At 39.3% G+C, this 24,263-nt stretch overlaps 1 protein-coding gene across 3 annotated transcripts in view; it reads left to right on the top strand.

The window, feature by feature from the left end:
- cnk (connector enhancer of ksr) overlaps window positions 1-24,263 on the top strand; it is a 108,344-nt gene that overhangs the window by 518 nt on the left and 83,563 nt on the right. For all 3 annotated transcript variants that reach the window (XM_083111874.1, XM_083111866.1, XM_083111857.1), the window contains exon 2: window positions 21,014-21,177. In XM_083111874.1, coding sequence (XP_082968000.1) covers window positions 21,014-21,177 — 164 coding nt within the window. The remainder of the gene's footprint in view (window positions 1-21,013; window positions 21,178-24,263) is intronic.

Genomic DNA, 24,263 nt, shown 5'->3' with positions numbered 1-24,263 from the left:
ATTTAACAATTGTGTATTGCGGATCATAGTTCTATGTACCATTATGCTTTTTACACGAAAAGAAACCACAATTCTTCACACAGAGAGTAATTTCTTTGACTCCTTTTTTGCTTCCATAACACAGAATATGGCGGGCAAATATTGACTACCGTAGTGAGCATGCAGGGTTTCCATTCACTGATAGCCCCATGAACCATTTCCGATAAGGTTAAGTTAGTCAAGCATAGTAAAAAAAAGGGGGGGGTTGAAACACCGACAGTGGCTTACCTCATCAAACGTACGCAGCATCAGGTTGTCGTAGGGCAAGCAAATGAAAGCAATGGCAATTGTGCGGCGATGAGATATTTCTCTTGAAAAATACATGATTTCTCAGTTAAAAAAATACCTCGACGGACGTTGTAAACCTTGGAGATACTCAGTTCCGTAAGTAGTTTCTTGTGTAAAATTGAAGAAATGTGTCTCCGTTGTATGAAACTGTTACCGAATTGAGAAACATGTTAAAATGTGATTTATGCTATTGGCCCAAGTTCCTTTTGTTTTATTTGCGATTTCATCATGCTACGAATGCACTGGATGATATTCATCGAACAACTTCCCCCACAATTCATTGCGCGAAAACATGCCCGCTGCCATAATTCCTGCAAACTTTTCGGAGCGTGTTGAAAACACGTCTGGGAGCAATTGAACGTGACGGCACTTTTCTCCGATTTATTTACTAGAGAATGTACTAACCAAATAAGTTTTCTGGATGAAGTATCAGAGGTTCTGGTGTCCCGGTCACGGATTTTGGATATTACATGTGTAAAGTGTAATATATTGCTTTTCATAATGGTGATAATCAGAGTTAGGATTTTTAGGGGAAAATTTTATTGGGAAAAAGGAAGGGAAAAGGTGCTAAAATAAGACCCAAAAAGGGACAAAAAAGGTGCTGATTGGGGCAAAAAAAAGGTGCTGATAATTATACTACTTATTAAAACTTTCCCTCCTATTTTATTAGTCTAAGCTATTCACTCGAAGCTGTGTACACATCACACAAATAGGTTGTGTCACAGTTATTCACCAGAGTCGGGGGAAAAACACAAAGCTGTTGTACCTTACAACATTAAGCATTTCTAAATTTTTAAAAGTGAGTTTGTTTCTTTTCGGAGATAAAATATTTTTATATAAGCTGAAGCTTCTCTATACATCCACAGAAACAAGTGGGGCAAACTTAGTATTCACTCGGAATGGCAACTCTGTGGAAGTGGAAAATTCCACAACGTCCGGATTCTTGTCAAGACTAGCCTCAAGTTTGTCTCTAACAAAACCATCTAACAGCCCCTTCACAGTAGTAAAGATATCCGATTGCTTTTTTTTTTTCGACGCCTTGTTCTTCTAAGCTTTTGATGCCTGTCGACAGGTACTTGTAGGAATGTACACAAAATAGTTCTTTTTGCAAATCATCTATCTTGTCTGGGAGGAGAAGTTGCTGTGCCTTGGAAATTGCACCTGCGTCGGTTGAATCCAGGGAAAGCACAAACTCCTTAATTTTTTCAAAATTTTCACACAGAAATGCAGCACAAGATCAGATATGAACTCATTTACAATGTTGTATTCGTTCCTAATAGATTCAGAAACCCTGTGAAGGGCATAAGCCAAACAGGTTACATGCTTTAACTTAGGGAACAACGGCTTCAATTGGTTAAATGCCGAAAGCATGTAGGGAGCCTGCTCAGTAACTACAAGAACAACTTTTTCGAACTGAATTCCACCGGGCCACAGTTTTTGACAGAAATCCATAAATGACTGCATCACTGTACTGGCATTGGTTTCCTGCAACTCATTCATGTTTAGTAACATGAGCTTAACTTCCTCACCTGTCAGAGGAAAAACCAAAATGTTCAAAACATATCATTGCATTGAGTCTGACACCTATATCGCAATCTGACACTTTCACCTTAATTTTACGAACAGTTTCTTCATACACAGGTTCAATATAGTTTTTCCTTAACGTACTCTCATCGGGCACTGACAACCGTGTGTACTTTTCAAGGAACCCTTTCAAGGCCGGATGGTTCACCTTGTTGAGTGGAAAGAAGCTTGTGTAAAAGATGCACACAAGTCAACATTAAATTCCTTTAAATTTTGGTTCTTGGAAGAACACTGCTCAAATGCATTACGTAAGAGAGGCTGCCGATATTTACTTCCTTGCAGATTCTTGTTCTTTTGATGCTTAGAGCTGGAAATCTGTTGTTGGATGCGATCTCTCTGGTGTTTTTCATCTAATGTGATTCCTGTATCACAAACCAAGCATCGAATAACAGTTCCATCACTTTCTATGAAGTCGTGCTTAAGAGAGAAAGAGGGATAATTCTTGAGCCAGACTGAGAAATCGGGATCTGGGCACTTTCGGCATGGTAAAGTACATGCACTAACAGCATCTAACAGAGTGAAAAGGCAGGTAAGGAAGTTACATCCACAAACAATATCTGTCCACTGCGCACACATGAAACGTGAAACCCACCACTTCAGAAACACATTGTTGCTTCACTGCTTCCAAGACCAAACTGTGTTTCCTTCTTCCTTCTATCTTAAAAAAAATAACTGCGATCTGGTGCACATCAGTAGCGGTCTTTCCATTGTTGATTTCAAATAGGCAACAATCAAGCACAGTTTAAATACATTCAATGTCAGTTAACAATGTGAAAACATCTTAAAGAGAAAAGTGTCGCGAAAAAAGAAAATAAAAATTCAATGATTTGCTGAGGAAATATATTTAACAACACCAGTAAAAGGACACAAAAAAGGGAGGAAAAGCGATAAGAACACGAAAAAAGGGGGAAATAGATAAATGTCCTGGAAAAGGGAGGGAAGGGGAAAGGTTATCAAAAAAGGGGAAAAAAGGTGCTGGCAAATTAGCTCCATTCTCATGTTGAGGCAACATTTCACACACTGAGTCCTTCCAGAGAGGTCTCACTTTCACTACGAAAAAAAGGTGCGCACCTAAAAATCCTAACTCTGGTGGTGATAATGGAGATTACATCATGAAACATGTGCAACATCCTGTTCATTTACAGAAAGCAAATGGAAGCAATGGCAATTGGGCGTCGGCGAGATATTTCTCTTCAAAAATACATGAATTCCCGGTCAATCAGATTTAACAATGAAAGAAAACACCTCTATAAACCTTCAAAATGCTACAGAAACTCATTTTGGTAAGTAGTTTCTTCTGTAAAAATGAAGAAATCCGTTCGACATGTAGGATACAGTTACTGCAATTTTAACATGGTTCGATTTCGATTTACTTCTGTTACCACATACTGCGGAGTTTTAACGACTAATTAAGATTTTGTTCATCATATGCTTTCGTAGTTAGGTTAGGCAAGTCAGGTTTGGTTCTCTTAGCATGAAAATAAAGTCCCTAAATGAATTCTACTAAGCTTCCGATTTAATTCTACAATAATTCCCACTAGTCTACGATACTTACAGTTGCTTGTCAACAGAAAATTCATTGTCCATGGGAAGTGCGTATGTTTGCGTAAGGTAATTTTTAAGTTTTTTTTTTTTTTAAGATAACTTTTTTCGAAATCCGAAAAGTACTCATTACGTTACAAACTTCATGTGACAATGATTGCCTAAAGTAAGACTTGAAGCTTTCCTGTCGACGAATGATTAACAGATTCTCTTGGGCTATCGACCAGGTGAGTTGTGGAAATGATTCCAATCTTTGGAGAGCTAACATCACTCTCATCTTCAGGGTAGAAGTGCAGTTCTGAGCGTCGACCCGGTGTATATACATTCGTGGAGGAGGGATTCTGGTGAAGATGGTGGACCAATCAAGTGGCATGTCTGCTACGTGCGCGTTTCTGGTTAATTAACGCTAACCAGGCTGGGTCCAGTTCGAGCCCCATGTCGCGATTAAGATTGTCTCTTTCTTCATAAATGGCTATTGCTTCCTTGATAATACGGTCCCAGTAGTTTGAAGTTTTGGCTATGATTTCTGTGTTGCTGACTGCAGTGCCAAGACCTGACGTCCCAGCTTCAACCACTGATAGGCAAATGTGAACATCATGTGACAAACTCCACTGAATTAAAGAAGACAATTCAGCAGATCAGAACATCCATTAATGACATCCTAGTCATCTTCGACATAGTGTCACTCTTTACCAAAGTGCCGCTTCAAGATTCACTTCAACTACTAGAATGCCACTTCACACCAGAAATCATCAGTCTGTTTAAACACACACTGATGTCTACCTGCTTCAGCTACGGTGGACAGTACTACGAACAAACCAATGGTGTGGCAATGGGCTCCCCACTCTCGCCTGCCATAGCCAATTTTTTCATGGAGAACTTTGAACACGAAGCGATGCGCACAGTTCCATTGAAACTCACCGCCTTCTACAGATAAGATGACGACACCTTCGTCGTCTGGCCACATGGTAAAGAAACTCTTCAGCCAGTCCTAGATCATCTAAATCAGTGTTCCGCAACCTTTTTTTTCTCACGGCACACCACAGACGGGCCTAGACTCAACACGGCACACCAAAATGTCTGTCCCCTCAAAATCATATGAATCTTAATATAATTACGAAATATTACGTCGTTATGTAATCAATTATTATTATTATTATCATTGTTATTATTATTATTATTATTATTATTATTATTATTATTATTATAAAACATGAATAGACATGCATTTATTAAAAATTTATTAACTTTAATTCACTGTAGAAAATACACATTTCTAATACGAATTTTAAAGTAAATAGCTCTACTCATACCTTCAATGTGATACTTGAGCCTGCTTAGCTGCACACAGACGGCTGATTCGTGGCGGAATCGTTGACAAAGCAAACCTCATTTCTTCATCGATGGATTTGAGTCTCTCTCTCTTTGATGTTTTAATTGCAGTCAACGTCGAGAAGCCCATTTCACACAAATAAGTAGTTGAAAATTTTAATAACACTTTAACTGCCATCTCGGAGATTGCCGGGTATTCACTGCTTATTGACAACCAAAATGTATCCAAAGGCACTTCGAAAAATTTTAATTTCAAATCTGCCAGTTCCTCTTGTGATCGTAAATTTTTCGGAAGATATTTCGAATCCATACTGAATGGATCACGAACCCAGTCAAAATCTTCAACGCTCTCTCCAAAATATTTTTTGAAAGTCTGCTGCAAGAGTACTAAATGTTCTTTAATTAAGTCCCATCAACACCTTGTTATTGTCAGCAAGGGACCATACAGTTTGGAATATCTCACAAGATCCATTTTCAATTGTCTGTATCCACAAGTTCAACTTATTAATAAATCCTTGAATCTTATCCATACTAGTCAGAATATTTTCGTTTCTACCTTGCATTTTTTTGTTTAGTTCATTCAAGTGTACGAAAATATCGGAAAGATATGCCATGCCAACTTAGATACCCATTCATCATCTGCAAATAAATCCGCATATGCAAAGCACAGATGTGATTGAACTGAACTGAAATACTGTAATTGTTGTCTGACAATGTGTGGGTCCTTCGGCGAAGGAAAAGGGCAATAAAGTTTAAGAAGCGCCTACAAACAGGCACAAAACAGCCAGTCGTACACAAAAGATGCAGTATTACAAACAAAGAACTCGCTTGAATATGGTTAATAATAATACTAATAATAATATGAGTATAATATATAATAATACTCACTACTGTAATCACACGCTGCCTCTAAATAAATTCCACGCACCAAGATCACTCGACGCGATCTAGACTAGAACAGGTCCTTGTCATTTCATTAATTTTTAGATGCACTCATAAACCATTCCCGCTCAGCCAACAATTTTCTACTCCCCACTGTATTTCTAGTTGTTTGAAGGTCAACGACCTCTTTTTCAACTCCTCTGCAAGCGTTCAATGATGTTGTTGTCCCTGCCATATGACACACTTTCTCCTTGTCTGCGGTAATTTGGCTTCTAAATTCCCCGTTCTTGGGAAAATTGCATGCTGGGAAAAATTGGTTTGCAACATTGACCCCGACTGTTGAGGAAGTTCAGAGGGTTTTTCCCCCGCCATATGCAACCCTGTTCCCTCTCCTGTAAGAGTTTGGCTCCACAATTCCCCGATCCTGGGGAATTTACATGCTGGAAAAAATTGGTTTGCAACATTGATGGGGTGATCTTTGTGGTAGCCCTGTCACGCTTACCCGTCACCCCCGTGGAGTTGCCCGCCGGCGCTAGCCAGCCGTCTCGCGAATTCAAGGAAAACGGGCAATGTTTCCAACTCCTCTAAGAAATCAGGTTCATCTTCTTATTGAAATGAACAATTTTATGCACATTTTCTGATAGATATTTTTTTCTGTATTTTATTCACTGAGTCTGGGCTTCGCAGATAGCCTAGATAACCCCGAATATACGCCTCTGATATATATATATATATATATATATATATATATATATATATGTTTATGTTTATATGACAGCTGTACCTCCACTCTCTTATTTCTAAAATAGAAAAAAGGGCCTCCCAATGGCGCAGCAGTAGCGCCGTCGCCTTGTAATCAAGGGGTCCCGGGTTCGATACCCGGTGGAGGCACATAGTGGTTCGGGTCCCACTTTAAACTGTAGGACCGGTCCCGATTAGCCTTAAAGCAACAAATCAATCCATCAATCAAATAAAAAATATTAAAATATTGCGTTATACATCTAACATAATTAATATACACGTCAAACTTATTTGTATCATTTGTGAACACGTGTGCAAGCACTTGTTTACACGAGCACTTGTTTACAACAATTGTGAACAGCTGCACGGGAGAACAATAGCGCGACCTCTAAAGTATTCCCTGGTCAAGGCGCTGTACCCTAATGTAGCTTTGACTGTAAAATATTACAGGTTACATCAAGTTCAGCGGGTTACAGAGGTCGGTGCAAGTAGAGAACTCCACTTACCTGTGTTGGATCTAAGATTACGACTCCAAAGGACAGTCACAGCAGCGTTTCTGTTTCCAACCTGCGGCAATGATTATGCAGTATGCGAATTAACGGAGGGTGGTGGTGGTGGTGGGGGGTGCCAGGTATTTCTTTCTCACAGAAAATTTTATCCCCGGCAAAAGATAATTATTTTTATCCCTGCCACTGATGTTTTTATCCCCATCAAAGAAAATGGGATTGAAAGCAAAAAGTATACCATTTCTTAGCAAACAAAATCAGTCGTCCATTAATGGACCATTCATGAAAAAAATCCCTGCCACAAAAGTATGCAGCCTTGTGGGTTAAAGAAAGACACTATTCTGAAACTGATCAACCTTAGCAAGTTAAGACAACAGCAGTCTGTTTTAAGTGTTCACGAGGTGTAAATGTTATCGTAAGATCTAATGACCTAGGCTAGAACGAATTTTCTAAGGTGTTTAGAACAGTAAGGCAATAGTTTAGATTACTGAATGGTAACGTACAGAAATTTTCGTACGGAAAAAACCTACCTCCCGCTTTGAAATCTTAAATATGCCCCTGAGTGGGTATCCCCTCCCCCCAAAGCAAGAAGCTTAATTCGCACAGGGATTAGGAGAAACCCCCCCCCCCTGTGGTATCGGGTCTAGTGACTGTAATATCCTACACGGGCGTGTGCTAAACTTACACCGTTTACAGTAACTATTGAACAAGTGTATCCCGTTACAATAATTAAACTTTCATTACCTTTAGAGAGTACTTTTTCCACAACCCTGAGTGAAATAAAGTCTCATGCCACGACTGGAGAAAAGCGTAATGGGTAAAACTTCACAGTGAGCTATTTGACTAAAACGTTGCAACGTTATTTGTTGCATCAAAGCATGGGGCCAGACTGTTGTAAAGAAAATGCATGTTACGTAATTTGCTTCTCCATATTTCATGTGTGTTCCTTCATCAATTTCCTTATCTCATCATCCTCGTTGTCGCAATCAGCCAAAAGTGGCAGAAAAGCGACAATTTAACACAAATCAAACTAAATCTTAAATGTTTGCATTTGCGAGCCAAAGGAGCAAGACAATTTTTAGAAGTGTTTCTTTGCAAACTGTATGACCAGTTTCGTTACTCAGATTAGCAGTTAGTGTCCCAAAGTGTGCTTCTATAGGTTCGATCCTCCACGGAAAGTGCATATGAATTTTGTAACGGTATTGAGGTTGTACGCCGCTTCCTGTGGTATACAGAGTGTCTCAAAATGTTCATAATAGCGTACGCTGTATAAGAGGCATGGACGCATGGTAATAACACAACAAGGTTTCGAACCAGAAGATTTGCCATTGCCTTGGTGCAGTAGCGGCTTCTGCCTATTCGCACGTGCACACCCAAAATAAATCTGTAATGCAAATCATTATTATTATACTTATTTATTGAACTCTATCTCCTTCGAAACATCAAGTGTTCCCACGCCGCTCCACCAAGAGGGATGGTGGAGAAGCCTGCGATCCGTGATATCAACCCTCGTAGACCAGGCCGCGATCGGGGCTGGAACACAATGATAGTTTCGCTCGCTGCTGTTGCAGCAGTCGCGTAGAGGACGCTGATTGGGTGTTTTGGCTTGAGCGCCGTTTGAGGGGAGGTTGCATAATTTATCATGCCACGACTCATCATTTTGATCGAATCCGAGTCCCTCGCATGGTAGTCAGACGCCATAACGACAACAATATCAATATTATTGTATATTTGCAAAAAAAAAATAGTAAAAACGTCCTCACTTCGCTGATATAATAATGAACAAGGATAATAATAAAATCTGCATGCACCAAACAAAGAATCCGATTCGACTACTAGTATTACAATTGAATATTAATGGTATTAATTCTGCATAAGGATTAAAGTGTCACTGCTCATGTTTGGCTTTGGCAGGTTTTCTGAAGAGTAAGCTTTCCGATTCTTATGTGCGAGTGCGGCGGAAATGCTATCTCAATCATCAGCGTTGAAGATGCAATGTCAATTATGAGCTTCATGTGCACATTTCCGGACATTAGCCTCAACGACAAATCTTGTACCAGCTTATAAAGTGTGTCTTTAATGTTTTTATCAGATCGTCTTCCATACGCTTGATGTTAACATCCTTTCAAACATGAACATCCTATCCAGGCAACAAAAGGGTAGGATGACTGGCGTAATCATCTGTGATGACATTTTTGTCATGTTCTTTACATTCCTTCCTATAAGCTTCTGGAGCCTTCCTCTCTGCAGAAAGTATACACTCCTTTATGAAATGACATAACCGAAATTTTCGCAAAATCTTAAAAAGAAAATAAAAATAAAAATATAAAAATAGTTAATGTTGTTTTTGTAGGTTTTTATAGGTTCACATTAAAATATTTCATACCCCCCCCCCCCCTGACTACGGGCCTGTGCCCAATATAACATTAAACATAATATTATTTTAAAATTTATTCAATGTGACTTACATCAAATTTGTTATAGTTTGTGCCTTGTATGCCTTTTTCCGAACACACATCCGTGTAAATAGTCTGGGCGCCGGGGGAGGTTTGCACTGGAACTTGTAGTAAATGACGTCAGCCTGTTTCTCCCTTGTAACTGGTTGAAATTTGTCCGGTTGCTAATCACATGTACATTTATGAATACGTTTTCGAGGTTCGAGGTTCTAGTCCCGACCTGGACTGGCAGCGTCTGTTCGTTGTGGTCCAGGTTATAATCCGCTCCCTGGCCATGAGTCCCGCAGAAATTTTTAGGTGGACGAGTTTCCTCTTTTGATCCTGTTAGGAAATGCCTAAAGAAAGGAAAACATCTTGGGTAGGCATCTGGCATACCGGGCCGACGTTTTCTAGGGGCCCATAAATTCAAGATGGCCGCCGCTTCACGCACCAACATAAGAAATCAATCATAACTCCTTTAAGATTGGTTTTTGACAATTTTTGAAACAGACATATTTTGTTCAGAATTGAAAACGGAACAAAAAATATTCTTACAGTTTTTTTTCATATCTTGCCCTGTTATAGAGATATATCCAGTGAAAGAATTCCGAATCCTTTTCTGCAAGGAATATTTTACACTTTACTTGACATTCCGGCATATAAAGGGGAAAAAATACTCCCTGTGATATTTTGTTGATGCCTACTATTGTGGCGCATGGCCTGTGTGACGTTATACGTACATCAAAGATGGCTGCCTCTGAAGACATTAATGAAGAAACAGGCCCGTAGCCAGGAATTCCTTGTAGGGGGGGGGGGGGACGAAGTCAATCCTAGAGGGGGCAAATTTTTAATATATTGTGTCGCATTGGCAGATATACGAGGGTCACTATTTATATTTTGAGCCTAACAATGAAAAAACAGGAATTTGGCATTGAAAACTGCTTTATTGTTTTTCGAAGTATTCTCCTTTATGGTCAATACACTTTTGCATTCGTTCGAACCATTTGTCAAAGCAGTTTTTCCAATCTTCTTGAGACACCTCCATAATATGGGTTTTGAACGCATCAACGGCGTCTTCCGCCGACGAAAATCGTTGTCCACGCAATTTTTTCTTGACATTCGGGAACAAGAAGAAGTAATTGGGTGCCAAATCAGGACTGTACGGCAGATGACCCATCAATTCGATTTTTTGACTCTTCATAAAGTCGGTTGTTAGACGAGATGTGTGACAGCTGGCATTGTCTTGATGAAGAATGATCCGACGGCGTTTGTTTGTTTTCCGTATTTGACCGAAGACCTCTGGCAAACAAATTGTTGTGTACCATTCAGAGTTGACCGTTCTACGTTCCTCTAAAGGCACAGTTGCCACATGACCAGTTTTCCCGAAAAAACAGGCGACCATTTGTTTCGATGTGCTTCGAGCGCGAACAACTTTTGTTGGATTGGGTTCATCTTGAAACACCCATACAGTCGACTGCTGTTTACGTTCCGGCTCATATGCATATATCCATGATTCGTCACCTGTTACAATCTTATATACGTCTTTTGAAGCATCACGATTGTATTTATTGAGCATTTGTTTGCACCAATTGACGCGAGCGTCTTTTTGAGTTTTTGTCAAATTGTGTGGGATCCAACGAGAACATATCTTTCTCACAGCTAAATGATCATGCAATATTTTATATATGCTGGTGGAACTAATGCCTATGGTTGCCTCAATCTCACAGTATGTCACATGACGATCTTGCAGTATTAGGTTTTGCACAGCATCAATGTTTTCTTGAACAACAACTGATTTTGGACGACCTTCGCGAATCTCGTCGGTGAGCGAATGGCGGCCACGATTAAATTCGTTAAAGCAGCGTTTCACAGTGGCAAAGGATGGGGCTTCATCGCCAAATGTGGAAGTAAGTTGATCGATGCACTCTTGTCTTGATAATCCACGTCGAAAATCGTAAAAAATCATCGCACGAGTTAATTCCACTTTATTGTTGTCGCGCAATCTCCAAGGCAACATAAACCAGTGTTCCGCAACCTTTTTTACTCACGGCACACCACAGACGGGCCTAGACACAATACGGCACACCAAAATGTCTGTCCCCTCAAAATCATATGAATCTTAATATAATTACGAAATATTACGTCGTTATGTAATCAATTATTATTATTATTATCATTGTTATTATTATTATTATTATTATAAAACATGAATAGACATGCATTTATTAAAAATTTATTAACTTTAATTCACTGTAGAAAATACAAATTTCTAATACGAATTTTAAAGTAAATAACTCTACTCATACCTTCAATGTGATACTTGAGCCTGCTTAGCTGCACACAGACGGTTGATTGGTGGTGGAATCGTTGACAAAGCAAACCTCATTTCTTCATCGATGGATTTTAGTCTCTCTCTCTTTGATGTTTTAATTGCAGTCAACGTCGAGAAGCCCATTTCACACAAATAAGTAGTTGAAAATGGTAATAACACATTAACTGCCATCTCGGAGATTGCCGGGTATTCACTGCTTATTGACATCCAAAATGTATCCAAAGGCACTTCGAAAAATTTTAATTTCAAATCTGCCAGTTCCTCTTGTGATCGTAAATTTTTCGGAAGATATTTCGAATCCATACTGAATGGATCACGAACCCAGTCAAAATCTTCAACGCTCTCTCCAAAATATTTTTTGAAAGTCTGCTGCAAGAGTACTAAATGTTCTTTAATTAAGTCCCATCAATGTTATCGTCAGCAAGGGACCATACAGTTTGGAACATCTCACAAGATCCATTTTCAATTGTCTGTATCCACAAGTTCAACTTATTAATAAATCCTTGAATCTTATCCATACTAGTCAGAATATTTTCGTTTCTACCTTGCATTTTTCTGTTTAGTTCATTCAAGTGTACGAAAATATCGGAAAGATATGCCAACTTAGATACCCATTCATCATCTGCAAATAAATCCGCATATGCAAAGCACAGATGTGATAGAACTGAACTGAAATACTGTAATTGTTGTCTGACAATGTGTGGGTCCTTCGGCGAAGGAAAAGGGCAATAAAGTTTAAGAAGCGCCGACAAACAGGCACAAAACAGCCAGTCGTACACAAAAGATGCCGTATTACAAACAAAGAACTCGCTTGAATAGCTCTATTGTATGATTGGTGCGGGCCGCTAAAAGGCACACAAAGCTTGCCGCCTGTAACCCATCAAACCTGCCCAATATTACAGGCGAGAATACATATAAGATGAGCAAACCATAACAATATTGAGTAAATAAATTACATTTAATTTCTATGAAACATAAAAGTTATCAGCAAGAATAAACAAGCACCTTCTTACTTAAAATCGACAATTAATTTCTTACAATATTAGGTAAAATTTCGCGTCACACCTTTCACCTTATGACGGCACACTAATGTGCCGCGGCACACCGGTTGCAGAACACTGATCTAAATAATCAACACCCATATATAAAGTTCACAGCCTGACGGATCCTTGAGACACAGTGTATACCAGAAACTGACTCACACCGATCTATAAGGTATGCCCAAATGAAAAGGAGACTGCGGTTATATCTAAAGAGTATTATATTACAGAATATTTGCACTACATAATATGTGAATTACAATTAATGTGTAACATTATATCTACACATAATTGCCATTGATATTGATGCACTGATCCCAGCCCGTAGAAAGGGAGTGGATGGATTGAGTGTAGAAACTCCTGGGTTGCTTAAGGATAGAGTTTTCCACTGTGTTCTGCCTTCCTTGTCACACGTGAACCGTTGACCTTTCAGTGATTGTTTTAAGGGGCCGAAGATATGGGAGTCACATGGGGAAATATCGGGGCTGTATGGAGGATGTGTGAGGACTTTCCATTGAAATGTTCTCAGCAGGTCGAGGGTCTTCTTGACCACATGTGGCCTAGCGTTGTCCTGGAACAGCACTATCCCCTTCGAGAGCTTACCTCTGCGCTTGTTTTTGATGGCCTGTTTAAACTTCAGCAACGTGTTGCAGTACCGCCAGTCGATGAGTAGAGGTCCTTCATCCTGCGATAAATTTGTGAAGCATGCTTGCCTTCTGAGCGAAGAAACTGGATTACAGCTCTCTGCACTGATCTGGAGGAATCCATAATGCACCCATCTGCGCAAAACCACTTTCGCCAACTGAGGAAACAACAGGCGAAACCGTTCGCTACACCTGCAAAATGGGACAAACACCGCGTCACTTATCGGCAAACATATTTACCTTATTCGATTAGATACAATGCCGCTACAGCAAAGGTCTCCTTTTCATTTGGGCATACCATATACAGAGTGTTTCGTAAGTTCGTTTACAATGCTTGGGAGGTGATTGTACGAGTGAAAATAAGGTGGAAAGTTCATGTAACGAAATTCCGGGAACAGATTTGTTGCCGAGTTATTGACGTTTGAAAAAGTGGGAAAATGATTTTAGTGAATAATGGCAAAACGGGTGGAGAGAAGTCGTCGCTGTTGGGCAGTCCGCTAAGAAATTGGGTACACTCTTGTGAAAAATCACGCGGTAATGTTGTGCAATGTCGGTGCAAGGGATTCCCCAAAGGACGCGAACGAAGATGTTGACGGGAGTGGGGTGGGTGTGCGTTCTGCGTGAGCTGGTATCGACGAAAATTGGCATGTGTTGAATAGCACCAAAAACAAAGAAAATTTCCTGAGCGAAGGGCACCATGACAAAAACGAAACAAATGAACTGTCATAGGTTGCATACCCTGAAGGGCAGATGGGTGTCTGTGTGATCTGATGTTAAGTACCACATTTCCCGCTAGGGGAACACCAACAGTGTAGGTTTCCTCATGAAGGACCGCACACGTGTCTGTGCCATTCGTGCTTCCAGTGCTGTGCCAGCAGCAGGTTGTTAAACATTCACGGTTGAATGGAAAGACGTGAGGTTCTTGGACAGTAGTGTTGGGCAAACATTTGACCTAGCAGTGTTACGTGTAAATTCTTACCCACAGCCCATCGTGTTCTGTGAAGTGTACTAGTGTTAACGGCCATAAACACTTGTAGCCCGGTGTAGGGGATGGCTGCATACACGTCCCAAGAGCTGGCGGACATGCATCTGATTTATGGGGAGGCTGGAGGTAATAGCCGTGCTGCATGCCGTCTATATGGGCCACGTTTTCCAAATAGGGTGTTACCATCGCACACCTTATTTTAAACTGTAGACACTCGACTTCGGGAAACAGGATCAGTGTTGCCACCTCGTCAAGAAGTTGGACGACCGCGATGTGTGGGAACACGACAGTTTGTGGAAGATGTGCTAAGTGCAGTGATGGATCATCCAGGCACCAGTACGCGCACACTAGCCCACGAACGAAACACCTCCCATGTGAATGTGTGGCGAGTCCTGGCAGAAGAGGGGATGCACCCGTGCAAATTGAAGAAAGTGCAAGACCTTTTACCTCGGGACTTCGGCCCACGTGAGGACTTTTGCCAATGGTTTGTTCATCAAATTTAAACTATCCACAATTTTCAGAATACGGTACTATGTACTGATGAAGCTATCTTCACGAAAACTGGTGTGTTCAATAGTAAAAACAGTCATGTGTGGGAACATGAAAATCCACATGCACTGCTAGTGGCACATCATCAGCAAAGATTTGCAGTGAATGTGTGTTGTGGGATACTGCATGACCATTTGATTGGACTGTACATTCTCCCTGTTCGCCTATGTGGACCCACTTATCAAGCATTTCTCAGTGAGGTTTTGCCTGAACTACTAGAGGACGTGCTCTTGGCACTGAGACAAAGACTGTGGTTTCAACATGACGGTGCTCCCCCACATTTCGATCGGAATGTGCACCATTTCCTCAATACCGCATTCCACAACCAGTGCATTGGCAGGGGAGGGCCTGTGCCATGGCCACCTTGATTGGCTGATATTACGCCCCTGGATTTCTTCCTCTGGGAAGAGGTAAAATGCCTCGTTTACGAAACACCTGTCGTGTCAGCCGAGGACCTCGTTGCCGTATCAATGTAGCTGCAGCATCGATAGCAGGAATGCCGTGGTTGTTGGGTGTCACTAGACAATCCTTGATTCGCTGTTGTCGCCTCTGCTGGGAAGTACATGGTGGACACTATGAAAACCGTCTGTGATGAGGTTCCTTTCACATCTCCATTAAGCATACTGTGTGCCCTTCAGGGTATGCAACCTAAAACAGTTCATTTTTTCGTTTTTACGTCATGGTGCCCTTCGCTCAGGAAATTTTCTTTGTTTTATGGTGCTATTCAACACATGCCAGTTTTCGTCAATACCAGTTTACGCAGAACGCACACCCACCCCACTCCCGTCAACATCTTCGTTTGCGTCCTTTGGGGAATCCCTTGCGCCGACATTGCACAACATTACCGCGTGATTTTTTCACAAGAGCGTACCCAATTTCCTTGTGGACCGCCCAAGACCGACGACTTCTCTCCACCCGTTTTGCCATTATTCACTTCGGAAAATCATTTTCCCACTTTTTCAAACGTCAATAACTCGGCAACAAATCTGTTTCCGGAATTTCGTTACATGAACTTTCCATCTTATTTTCACTCGTACAATCACCTCCCAAGCATTGTAAATGAACTTACGAAACACCCTGTATATCTCAATGCCAACAGTTTTCACCACACATCTCAACGAGCTACAGTTCTATCTACTTTATTTCACCGAGCCATCTCCATTAGCAACGCGGAACATCTATGAGAAGAAATACAACATCTTCGCACAGCTTTCAAACAGAACAGGTACTCTGAACACAACATCAACATGACATTAAAACAAGTACTGTCCAAGAAGACCAGCACACCAAGAAATCCGAACAACAGCGGACACGGACGAAGCTGATCAGAAGATAGCTATCCTTACTTACATCGGAAATCTCTCAGGAGTTATCAGCCAAGTTCTAAAGAAACAATGTAAAAACCATTCACAAACCACCTCCGAAGATCAGAAGCTTACTATGCAACCTCAAGGATGAGTTAGGACTCAAAACACCGGGTGTCTACCATATTACCTGCAAATGTGGGAAAGCATACATTGGGCAAATGGGCAAGACAATAGAACAGCGCTGTAAAGAATATCAAAGTTCCATCAAGAATTTCCACCCAGCCTGGTTAGCGTTAGTTAACCAGAAACACACATGTAGCAGACACGCCACTCGATTGGTCTGCCATCTTCACCGGGACCCCCCTCCCCCTCCACAAACATATATACACCAGGTTGACGCTCAGAACTGCACTTCTACCCTGAAGATGAGAGTGATGTTGGCTCTCGAAAGCTTGGAATCATTTCCACAACTCACCTGGTCGATAGCCCGAGAGAATCTGTTCAACAATGATTGCCTAAGTTCTACGATAATTAGTCTTCCTGCTTGGAGAATTTGAAAAAAATCAAAACAATTGGAGCCTTTACCCTTACAGTCACTTGTCAATGGAATGTGCATTGTCCATGGGAAGCACGCATGCTTGCGTAAGGTCATTTTTAAGTTATTTTTTTCAACATAGATAACTTTTTTGAAAATCCAAACAGTGCTCATTACTTTAAGGAAGGTTCAAATTCCGTATGACATTGATTGCCAAAATTCTATGATAATTAGTCTTCCTGCTAGGAGAATTTGAAAAAAAAATCATAAAACAATCGGAACCGTTACCCTTTAAAGAGTAAAATTCAGGATATTTCCTTACAGGCTTGAAACCCTTTAGGTTGAAATATTCTGGAAAACTAACGACCTGATTATCATGTGTTATCTGTTTGTTGTCTTTCTGCCGTGATTACAAAATTTTATCAACTTCAGTAAAACAATCTAGCAACCACAATGGCTCCATCTAGTTTGGTGTATTTTTTGACACTACTAGTTGTAGTGCAGGTCTCACGGTCTCAGGCTGGTGCAAGGAAATTACATTCCGCCAATTAGACAAATAATGTGTGCAATTTCAGAAGATTCAACAAATGCATTTCTGCTGCTTCTTTCATTCATTTGAATAGTTAGCATGCACTGCCTGACCACACTACACCACTCCAGAGCGTAGTGCAAATGGTGCAGACACCAAATACACTTTGACACCAAATCAACAAAGTAGACTAGTAGCACCGTGTAACCAACTAGATATATAAGTGCAGAGAGAGTTAAAAAGTGTAGCTAACCAGACGAGGTGGTGCAAGCATCAAATACAATGCTTGACACCAAATCAATTAAATGCATTGCACCATGTAACTAACTAGATACATGAGTGCAGAGAGAGTTAGAAAAATGCAGTGAACTAGATGGGGCTAATTTGTAAGTAAACAAAACAAAATCAATATCCACAGTTCTCAAGCCGTAGTACTATAACAAAATTCTTCAAATTCAATAGTATTGAAATTCATACCAAAGACTAAAATTACCATTTGACATAATAATTAAAGTAAATTTTCTGACTTACCTGTTTCGCATGACGATGCAACATTGCTTTTTTCCGGGTGTGTCTTGTGCCTAATCATTACTATTGAACTTGTACTTCACACCACTCCTAGTAGCGTTCATAAGGTTCTAATTTATGAGCACATATTCATGGAAATTCAATGCATGTCATAATATAATTATGACAAGTGTTACGTTCAACTTTCAGCAGTTCCATGATCAGTTTATGTCTTTCTTTGGTTAATGATTGGGTCGTTATATTGAATTGTCTCTTGCAAGTTGCATTCAAATCAGGAACTAAAAGGATAGTTGACACTAATTGAAGTAATTCACTTCCACGTTTTTGTCATGAGCTGTAACTTCCTTTATGCAAAAAATCCACCCAATGCAAGTCAACTCTATCTTGGACACAATAACTTCTGCACATCTCTCACTAAACAGAAATCACTGTATAGTTTGTCCATATTACCATCAGATACTAATGGTACTGGTTGTTTTAAAGACAGAATCCCCATGAGCTTGGAAATAAATTTACCAAAATCGCACCACTTCTCTGAATAGATCTATGTCTCCATTGACTTCTCTTTTGAATTTTCATTTCCCCAATATTTCAGTCTTCTTCCTAAACTAACATCCCAGAATAGTTATCTTCCTTTCTTTCAATGATTTTCTTCCTCACTATCGTCATGATGTACTTCAGCACTGAATATATTTTCACTTTCTAAGATTTTTATGTTGGTACTGAATATCTGCATTATGCTGTGGAGAAATAAAACATACCAGTTCAGCATACGATTCTTCGTTGTCATATTTAAATGCTTCCCATGTGATCTAAGAAAATTCATCTCCTTGTGATACAAATATGGTCTAACTACTTGCCAATTGAGAAGGCAGTCCTGAGCAAGTAGAAGGGACAGCCATCTTGTTGAAATATGCCTTAGCACTTCGTTACACTTGGATTCTTGGTTGACAAAGTCAAAAAACTACTTCAATTCTTTAGTTCTTTTTGTGTAAGCTGCACTGAATGCCTGTAACACAAGAAGTTCCATATCAAGGGAAAATGATTTAATTCCATACTTGACAGAGTTATGCAACATATAACACTTACAGTTGGCCTTGATTAAGTTAGGAGCATACATTTTTAGATATCGCTAAACAAACCTGTTCTTGCAGAAGTTCACTGAATCGTTGTCTGTGGCATAAGGAAGAAATATTAATAAATTCAAGCTATTTTTATTATTGACATTCATAATCCACCTGCTGATGCTTTCACTTGTTTCATCGGTGTCTTTAAAGAAGTCGAGGAGACCAGTTTTGAATTGATTGAATTGTTGTTGTAAGTCCACTTTATGCACAGAAAGGCAAATCGAGACTGGACCTACAATTTAAACTGGGATCCAATCCACTATGTGCCTCAACCGGGTATCGAACCTTGGACCCCTTGATTACAAGGCAATGACGTTTCCACTACACCATCGGGAAGGCATACCCTACTAAGGGATACATTTTCAGATTTCCGACATTTGAAGATTCTGTGGTTACTGGAAAATAATTTTGCTTCTTGTAACTCCTGAATAAGCCTTTCTTGCATGGCTTTCCACAGTGCAACCATGTTTGATCTTTGGTTAAGACACTAAACATCACACACATGCAAATGTACTTGTATAATTCTGGCTGTTGTAACTAAGATGGTGCTTAACTCTGTTATATGTTGCTTTGATTTCTGCTGCCGTGATAAGATTGTCCTCCTTACAGCGTGGTTTCCTAAAAAAGAATGTGAGAACAGCATTTTGGCTTATTTGCTTTTTCTAAATGTTGGTGCGTAGAAGAATTTGCATGAACATTTACGGCCTCCCCGATGCTGCAGTGGTAGCGTTGTTGCCTTGTAATCAAGGGGTCCTGGGCACATGGCACAATGGTTCGGATCCCACTTTAAACTATAGGTCCAGTCCTGATTAGCTTTACTGTGCATAAAGTGGACTTAAAACAACAATTCAATCAATCAAGCATGAACATTTACTGTACCAGCATCCCTGAACTTTCCCAAAATACTTGGTAACATTCTCTACATTCATGTTCTGATTCACTCTTTTTCTGCAATACTTTATTTTCATTTCTTGCAACTCCAAACTAGTCGTGACAACAACATAAACACTGAAACACACTTTATCTCGCATACTACAAATTAAATCTTATAATGAAGCAAAGTTGGGTAATGGGGAATAAAGAAATCACAAGACTTTGATGCAACATAGAGTCTAGTGAATTTACATTGTTATATACCTGTACTAGGATTTGATAATATTGAATATTTAGAAATCTAAAATTGTGTAGAGTTGTGGTTAAGATTTGTTCACATTGTTTCTTAAGAACTACATCCTTGTACGCGTGAAGTTTTGTATAGGCCTAAACATTAAAGAAAGGTGGCCATTCCTCATCCAGGATGACGTCTGAAGCATTAATTTTTACATGCATTAATAATTGAAGTTTAAATCTCTTGTTAAAGTACAGCTTCAGTTTTCATCTTAACCAGCCTTGTGGTAGGATTTTTTTATTGAATGTAAAAACTATATATTTTCTTAATTTCGAACTATACCTAAGTAGGGGCCAATTAAATAAATGTTAAGGAAGTGGGAAAAAGGTCAAGTAAAATGAAAGAAAGTCCAAGAAAATGTCAACTATTTTGTATTTGTTATTTTGGTAGACACCCTCTTGTTGCACTTTACAATAATATGTGACAGCTGCACCTGTATGATAAGGACAACACCAGTACATAATGCACCACATATTAGTTGCTAACGTCATAAACCATACCACATAAAATCACTTACTCATTTATAACTCTTCTCCATAAGCTAAGAAGAAGAACAAATGTTCATATGAAACACAATCTTCCCAACCTTGGGGTTGGGGTGCCACAGGTTCTCAATAGATCCCTTTGCTGAACTTTTAATAGCTGCATCTGTGGCTAAGTGTGTTTACTCCTGACTACGTCTTGAGCAACTGGAAGGTGAAGTGTGAGTGCATTTTTTTCCCATGTTGGCTGGATGGTGTGCAGGAGCTTCTGGACTTGTGTCAGTGCTTTAAATTCATTATACATGTGGTTTTGCTGTAATTTTTACTGGTTTTGTAAGTATATAACTAAGAATCATGTAAAATCAAAGATTTTTTACTCATATTGAGAAATTCTTAACTGTGCTTGTAAGTAATTTAGTAAATTGTGTGTGATTACAGGTCTAGATAATGTAGTTTTACCCTACATTCACTCATTTTTAAACAATGAAGTTGATGGAAAGCAGCTTTTGAACTTAAGACCAGATGACCTTGACCATCTTGGAGTACATAAACTTGGACATCAGGAGCTGATCCTAGAAGCAGTAGATCATCTTCGAAATTTTGTAAGTACATATGAATAACTAACTCCCTTCCTCCTCTCTCCTCCCTCCATCATTGGGACACCTAATGATGACACTTTGCTGTTGTGGCTTCTGTTTGTTTGCGCAGTTGCACATGCACACTCAAATTAATCTATAATGCAAATATTATTTTTATTATACAGTGTGATTCAAAACGGTGGATTCAGTTTCATATGGCATAATGTCCTAAACTATACGTTGTATGTGAGTGATCTACATAACATTTGAAAGAGGAAGTCTTTCAATTGGGTGATTTCACGTGGAATGACCCATAGATATTTTGAATAAAAGCATGTGGATAGGGTAAAAACCTTCTAAGATTTTCTCAACAAATTTGTGATAATTTTTATTTCTTCTGGAAGAAAGTGATTCAAGTTTTAGGTTGTTCAGTAATGCCCTTTCCATCATTTAGCAACCTTGTTCCATTCAAGACTGTGTGTTGAGTCAAGAACACACACATCACAGCACCTTTCAATTGGAAGAAGTTTTTCCGTAGAAAATGAAAATTTCAAGAGTATCTTCACCATCTCACCTGCTCTTAATATGGCAGGGTCATAAAACCCATCAGATCATTGCTGGTAGGGAAGGAGAAAGAGCAAGTGAAGACAACTGACTGCAAAGTTCCAGGGCAGAAAGTACACCAAGAGAAAGAAACCATCTTTGCAAGCTGAAAGGATTCCCTAAAACGGAAAATAAAATAAAGTTTGATGGTAATTTGTGAAAGCTTTGGGTCTGTTCCAAAAGTATTACCTACAGTTCTGAATGAATGAAGGTAAAATGTACCTTTTAAAATTTCAAACAGTTTGTAAAGTGCTGCAAGTTGTGGTGATCAGATGACATGATATCTTATACAAGGATGCATTTGCTTTTGTACCTAGCTTTATTGAACTCATATTAACTGGCTAATTCATAAATAGTTTAAAACACATTTTTATTCATTAGACCATAATACAAGATATGTCTCCTTACACATAAAAGAAAGGGTATGTAAATTATATAGAATACTAGCTGATTGCCCGGGTATTTATTTATCCCAATCTTCCGAATGAATTGTAACTATAGTGTAAAATTAACTTGGAGATGAACAGCATTGGGAGTGTCACTATTCATCTTAGTGACCCCGAAAACTATAGATTCCACACTAATATTGGTCGTTTTCGATTATTTTTACATGTCACCCTCCTTTCCACCCCCACCCCTAGGGGTGCCAGGGGTTTCTTACCCCCACAGTATTTCTTTCCAGATTGTAAGTGATGTGGGTTGAAATTGCTCAAGGCTAGCAATATCGCACCTTCTGTGTAGGCAACCAACTTCGCTGTTCTATGTTGCATGAAGCATAACTTGCAGGATATGACACTAAAATGCCATGCAACAGAATGCTGTTTTATATCCCCTTCCCACCCCCAACCCTAGGGGTGCTGGGGTTGTCTTACCCCCACAGTATTTTTTTCGAGATTGCAAGTGATATGTGGACCAAGTTTGGTTGAAATCGCTCCAGGCGTTCAAGAGTTATTCCTGAAGAAACACACACATACACACACAGATTTTTATATATATAGAGATTATAAAACAAACTAACTAAAGCACTGCCTCTTAATCCACCTAAGACTAAGCCTTAGTTTTCAGAGAAAAATTGAAGGAGAATCAGAATGATAGTGTAGTGTATCACAAATAAATTGAAATGTAGATGATTCAAAAAGAGACTATGTTTTCATTATACCAGACGAAACAATATATGAAGTTTTCTGTTGAAAGAGTAAATGAACAACAAAGATCCTCCTACACTTCAATTAACATGTATGTATGGTAGTAATTGGAAGGGGTGATAGCACTTCTTCTGGATGCAATGTTGAGGTGCACACCCATAGACTCAGACCACCAGCTACCAGTGAGTCCAGGTTACAGTGTATTGTAGATGACCGTTCCATCTCCACTGACCATTCAGATGGCTTGATTCATGGCATTTAGCACATTGAACATCATGTTTTGAAAGTAAGCTTTGATATTAAGGTGCTAAAACTAGTATATATACAGGAAACATATTGATAAATTTATATTATTTTTAAGACCATACAACAAGGAATACAATGTGAAGTTATTTCATATGTTACTTTGTTTTGACATTGAAATACAACTTGATGTGAGCCTAATATATCACACTGCAATGTTTGACAATGCAAAGAAACACATGTTGATTGGTGCTGTGAAGCTAGATGCCTTGGATTCAAATTCAGGCAAAGGGATTCTGTCTGGTTGTTCACCATGACTTTACTAAGTATTTACAGACACTCAGTTGTGATGAAGGTGGTGATGTCTAAAAATGATCAGCCAAATAGATATTAAAATGATATTAACTTTTGTCCAACAATCTGAAATTGTCAAATAGTCCATGTTCCTGCAGTTGAAATACTTGGTATAGTCATACTAAGTGGCTGACATTTAATCTCTCATGGAAGTTTCCAGGTTGTATTCCCAACTTGGACATGGATGTTATTTCTGAGTGTATTTCATCAATTTATCTAACCATCGCAATTAGCCAAAAGTGACAGAGAAGTGATGCTAAATAACAAACATTCAAACACGATTGAAAATTAACATTTTCCGTTCATGCCTGTGGTCTTCCAGGTAACATCCGTTCTGGCACTCTCTCAAGATCTTAACGAAACTGCCATCTTTTCACCATTTGCTCCAACATCACGTCTGGAAGATAAACCCCAAAGAGCCACTTACAAATTTCAGTACTACGCTTACCATGGACATAGTGAACAACCACCTGCATTTTGTCTTCAATTTCTGTACCAAGCATCTATTCACCATGGTGACTCCTACTGTAATATTGCAGGCACATTTTCCACAGTAAAAATATTAATAATATAACAAGTTTAATTTGAAAATATCTATGTTAGTAAGGAAATTTATGCTGTATGAGGTAGCTTAGTTGTATTTGTGTCATTGAAATTCTTGTAAACCATTGCAATAACAAAGTTGAAGCAGTTCAGAATCACTCGCATAAATGTGAGGAATGATTAAGTATTGTTGAATGGTAAAAAAAATATGAAAAGCCTTAT

Source organism: Lepisma saccharinum, chromosome 1 (genome assembly GCF_977018435.1).
Source record: "Lepisma saccharinum chromosome 1, izLepSacc3.1, whole genome shotgun sequence".
NCBI classification, from domain to species: Eukaryota; Metazoa; Arthropoda; class Insecta; order Zygentoma; family Lepismatidae; genus Lepisma; species Lepisma saccharinum.
Note: the sequence above shows the minus strand (reverse complement) of the source record. Positions and strands in the feature narration are given on the sequence as shown.